The sequence below is a fragment of the Cebus imitator genome, unplaced genomic scaffold (genome assembly GCF_001604975.1).
Source record: "Cebus imitator isolate Cc_AM_T3 unplaced genomic scaffold, Cebus_imitator-1.0 Scaffold779, whole genome shotgun sequence".
In the NCBI taxonomy this organism is placed as follows: domain Eukaryota; kingdom Metazoa; phylum Chordata; class Mammalia; order Primates; family Cebidae; genus Cebus; species Cebus imitator.
Window position 1 is genome coordinate 128,938 of NW_016108094.1, and position 5,315 is coordinate 134,252.

Genomic DNA, 5,315 nt, shown 5'->3' on the forward strand with positions numbered 1-5,315 from the left:
AAAATAGAATTCCAGGAGCTGGCCTTAGGAGATTCAAAATAACAAACCAACATTGTGTGTGGAGTGTCCCTCCTCAGGAAAGAATACAGACTTGCTGCCATTGGCCAGACCACCTGGCAGTCCATTATTCAAGATGACCCTCACAACCAGATGCTGAGCTGCACACCCTACCCCTCATGTGCTTTGCCCAGCCCAGCCTACCTGCCCAACTCAAGGTCAATTCCAGCGCTTTGCCTAAGAAAAAAATCCCTGCAGGCTTTCTCCGGAGTCAGTGAGGGAACTCTCTTTCACTTGCGTTGTGTCCCTTATGCCCAGGCCTAAGCTCCAGTGAAGCCTTGTCTGGGCAAACTCTTTTAGCCTCATGTCAGTTTCTATAGCAGAGTCTAAGAACTTGTGGTTGGTGGGCCGGATGTGGTGGCTCACGCCTATAATCCCGGCACTTTGGGAGGCTGAGACAGGTGGATCACTTGACGTCAGGAGTTCGAGACCAGCCTGGCTAACAAGGTGAAACCCCTCTGCTAAAAATACAAAAAAAAAAAAAAAAAAAAAAATAGCCATGTGTGGTGGCAGGCGCCTGTAGTCCCAGCTACTTCGGAGACTGCGGCAGGAGAATCGCTTGAACCCAGGAGGTGGAGGTTACAGTGAGCTGAGATCATGCCACTGTACTCCAGTCTGGGTGACATGGCAAGACTCCATCTCAAAAAACAACAAAAAAAGGAACTTGTGGTTCCCACTTTGCTTCTGGGCTCAGAAGTCTAAGAGACATAATACAAGCACAGGCTTGAAACGTAGTTGCATACTGGGGCTTGTTCTTCTCATTCTCTGCCATGGTTGTGTGAGCAGATCCAGGCTCGTCTGCAGGAGGCAAATCCTGTCAACCAGAGCTGAGTACCCTGTCACTCCAGCTGAGGTCACTGCAGGCTCGCCAACCACCAATGGATCCCAAGGCCATCACAGCTACCTAGCAGACCGGCAGCTGACCACACACACAAGCGAGCCCTCTGAAATCACCCACTCAGCCCAGGTCAGCAGAACCCCAAGTTAGAGAGCCAGACAGCTATTTATTGCTGTGTGCCCCTGAACTTTGGTGGTGGTCAGTTACACAGTAGAAACAGAAATAGAAGCTGGACATGGTGGCTCACCCCTGTAATCCCAGCACTTTGGGAGGCCAAGGCAGGCGGATCACCTGAGATCGGGAGTTCAAGACCAGCCTGACCAACATGGAGAAAGCCCATCTCTACTAAAAATACAAAATTAGCCAGGCATGGTGGCACATGCCTGTAAGCCAGTTACTCAGGAGGCTGAGGTGGGAGAATCACTTGAACTGGGAGGCAGAGGTTGCGGTGAGCCAAGATTGTGCCATTGCACTCTAAGCTGGGCAACAAGAGCGAAAATCTGTCAAAAAAAAGAAAAGAAAAAGAGATAGAAAACTGATTGATACTATAAACATAGGAATTTTAAGAATTTCTTTTGCCAAAACTGGCTAAGGAATATTTTTATTCTTCTGAGGGCAGTTAAGGCTTCTGATAAGGAGAGTCTGAACAGAGCACAGAAATCTGAAACTCCAAGAGTGGGGGATGTGGCATCAGATTCCATCTTGAATTTCTGCTGAAATACTTTGTACTCATAATGGAACTCAATTAAGATCTGTAGTTCATCTGTGGTTCAATCTTCCCTCTGGGTCAAGCAGATGCTAAGTTAGACCTTGGCACGCCTCTTAACCATGAGACAGAGAGGCTCCACCATTTACGGAACAAGAATTCAATTTATTCTCTTTATAAAATGTTTTTAAAAAGTGCCTTGGGTATAAAAATCTAAATGTCTGCGGTGGGATCGGTCAGGAGCACGGAACTTTCACTCTTCGCATCCTTTGGTCACTTGTGTGTAGTGCAAGGAAAGTGGGGGCTGGGAGCTCCTTCTGTCCCAGGCTAAACGACGAGCTTCACAAGGGTAAGAGCCACAGAACCCTCGGCAAGAAAGAAGGGTCAGGGAAAATGAATGGTACCGAGAGGAAGGGAAGGAAAGGGGGTTGGACAGAGGGAGGAGGCAAGGAAGGGATGCTGTACTGGAGACTGATGGGGAACACTCTAATTTGCAAGAGGGAGGATCTTCCTTTTTGAATGGTGAACACAACTGGTCTGAACCCTCCTTGGAAAGTCCAGCTGTTGACCCATGCATAGGGCAAACTCTCCCTGCAGAGCAGCAAATGTGGCTTCTATCAGGAAGGAAAAGCATCCATCAGTGTGACAAGAGGTCACCTTCGAACTTGCATGAACTCCTTGCGCAGCCACAAAGAGTCCTGGTAGAAGCGAGGGTCGCCTAGTCTCACGGCTGTCCGTTTATAGAAGTAGCAGTACAACACTGCTGCTGCGGGAGGAAGCAGAAGAGAAGCCTCAGGGGTGCTGCTGAGTATCACTTCCGGGTAGACAGAACCTAATGAGGCTGAGCAGCCCTGCCTCCTGACTTCCCATGGTTTCCCAGCACGGGCAGAGGCAGAAATCCCTCCTGTTCCTAGTGTGGCTGTTGCAACCGTTGCAGGCCAACTGGGACAGGGCTGGGAAGCCAGAATCAAGGCCCTCAGTGAAAGAGACACACGTGGGACCCAAGAGAGGCCTGACCCTGCTCTGGTCCTTACCTACTCTCTGGAATACAAACAGCGTTTGAAGTCCATCTGTCCATATGAAGCTGTTGGAGTTTTTCCAGCGTAAGTTCTGAAGGTGATATGAGGAGACATAGAAAGGTTAATGGCCACATGAGGCCCCAATATCTCCAACTTGGTTAGCTGCAGAGATGCCAGTTGGTTTAAAATCGTGCTAACCTCTCCCTCCTTTCTACAACCCCAACAAGTGTTTCTTGAAGGAGCGTCAAGCTCCCTTTTTTGCTGCAAAGGGAATATCCTTCTAACTTTGAGAGAGGAAGTATGAACTAAGTTATTTATCCTCTTTCATTCCATAACCTTTGCCAAGGAGAAACGATATACTCATTATCTCAGGAGTTCAGCTGGTCACTGTCTTGCCTGGAAAATCGCTGGCTCAGCTCCTGTTAGATAAAGCCTTTGGGGGACTCAGGGTTTAATGAGATTAACGGCTTTATAGTATAAAGCCAGGACCTATTTTGGCTCCAAGCACAGAATCCTCTTGAGGAAGCACCCAGAGACTCTGGTGTTGCTCTGCTTGTTTCTGGGGAGCTCTACTTCTCTCTGTAGAATCACAAGCGCAACCTAATAGGGGGTTTGGGTGTGAAGGTGGCTTTCATAATGAAGTGACTAGAGAACCCTGAGGTTTTAATGGGTTCAACTGAAATGAGAACCTGAGAAACATATGAGATACCCAAAGGGCTGGAAAAATCTGTGAAGCAGAAGAAATCTGAAACCATGGACACTGGATCTGATCTGATGCCTAGGGAAGCATCTTGGAGGTTGGTTCTCCTAGTTAAAGTGATGGGAACTCAGCAGAGGGCAGGGAACACTCAAGGGTGAGCAGCAATCCTGCTTGGCTACTTCCTAGAAACATCCACTGCCTGCAGAATTAACCATGGGGCACTGATGCCTAAGAATAACCTGTGTCAACATCCACCTGCCCATATAGCTCATGATGAAACACATTCAACTACATGTTTTAGCCCTGGTAGGCCTGTTTGGGGCAAAGGTGAACTGAACGTTCTGGAAGAGACCCGTGACTCTTGGACAAGGCTATTTTTCAACACATAAGGTTAGTCAAGAGTACCTTATGAAACTCTCACATGCCGAGAGCTCCAGCCCAGACCACTTTCATTTCACCTGTTTCCTATGAAGGATCATGTCAGATGTCAAAGAATGAAGCTGGGTTCCCAGAGAAAAGATATCCCTACCCTTTTAGGGATTCAAGAATTCAGAGTTCAGCCCTGGCACAGTGGCTCACCCCCGTAAATCCACCACTTTGGGAGGCAGAAACAGGAGAATCACTTGAGCTCAGGAGTTCACGATCAGCCTGAGTAACGTGGTAAGACCCCATCTGTTTAAAATACAAATTAAAAAAAGAATTCAGACTTCCAGTCTTACCATGACCCAGACATGAAGGGAGATGCTGAGGGCAAAGTACACAGCTGTCAGGATGATGGTCCCTTTGAACTTATGGAACAGGAGGTTGACCAGGCCAGCCTGGAAGACGAAGGTGTTGAAGAACATCAGGAAAATGATGATGATGTTGAAGAGGATTGCAATATCCTGGATGCTGCAGACATAAGAAAAAGTACAACCGTGGAGGCCTGCATGAGGACCCAAGAGCAGGCCCTATGTCCTGAGGGACACCACAAGGCCTGTCCTTTCCTGTGAGATAGGCATCTGATATCTTACACCCTTGCACAGATAACAAATGACATGAAGCTAAAATTACCTGAAATTACCACTGGCTCCATCAGTTGGGTTGCAGTCCACAGACAAGGCTTTCCTGCTCTGACGCTCTTTTTATTTTTAAAAATTTCTTCCATACCTATTCCTGTAGAAGGTTCTCTAGTTTTTTTTTTTTTTTTTGAGACAGTGTCTCATTCTGTTGTCCAGGCTGGCGTACAGTGGCATGATCATAGTTCACTGCAGCCTCAACTTTCTGGGCTCAAGTAATCCTCCCACCTCACCCTCCTGAGTAGCTAGGACCACAGGTGTGTGCCACTACACTCAGCTAATTAAAAAAAATTTTTAGCTCATGCCTGCAATCCCAGCACTCTGGGAAGCCAAGGTGGGTGGATCACTTGAGGTCTGGAGTTCGAGACCTGCCTGGCCAATATGGCAAAACCCAGTCTCTACTAAAAATACAAAAATTAGCCAGGCATGGTAGCGCATACCTGTATTCCCAGCTACTGGGCAGGCTGAGGCAGGAGAATTGCTTGAACTCAGGGGGCGGAGGTTGCAGTGAGCCGAGATTGTGCCACTACACTCCAGACTCTGTCTCAAATAAAAAAAATTTTTTCTTTTTTAGTAGAAACGAGGTCTTAGCATGTTGCCCAGCCTATCTGACACTCTTAACATATTAATAATAAACCTACTAGGCACTTTTGAAAAGCTGGTTTCTGCCGGGCGCACTGGCTCATGGCTGTAATCCCAGCACTTTGGGAGGCTGAGGCAGGCAGATCACAAGGTCGAGTTCAAGATCAGCCTGGCCAATATGGTGAAACTCGTCTCTACTAAAAATACAAAAATTAGCTGGGCATGGTGGCGGGTGCTCGTAATCCCAGCTGCCCGGTAGGCTGAGGCAGGAGAATCACTTGAACCCGGAAGGCAGAGGTTGCAGTGAGTTGCGCCACTCCACTCCAGCCCTGGGCAACACAGCAAGACTGTCTCA

At 47.9% G+C, this 5,315-nt stretch overlaps 1 protein-coding gene across 12 annotated transcripts in view; it reads right to left on the reverse strand.

Moving 5' to 3' along the window:
• TMEM138 (transmembrane protein 138) overlaps window positions 1–5,315 on the reverse strand; it is a 14,192-nt gene that overhangs the window by 3,870 nt on the left and 5,007 nt on the right. For 6 of the 12 annotated variants that reach the window (XM_037735331.1, XM_017519868.2, XM_037735333.1 and 3 more), the window contains 4 exons: window positions 4,040–4,211; window positions 2,636–2,711; window positions 2,259–2,367; window positions 649–871 (listed from right to left, as the gene is read on the reverse strand). In XM_037735331.1, the coding sequence (XP_037591259.1) occupies window positions 748–871; window positions 2,259–2,367; window positions 2,636–2,711; window positions 4,040–4,211 (481 nt within the window). In that variant the 3' untranslated portion in view covers window positions 649–747. Of the gene's footprint in view, window positions 1–648; window positions 872–1,750; window positions 2,368–2,635; window positions 2,712–4,039; window positions 4,212–5,315 lie in introns of those variants that run through there. The other 6 variants (XM_017519873.2, XM_037735332.1, XM_017519870.2 and 3 more) reach the window with 6 other exon arrangements.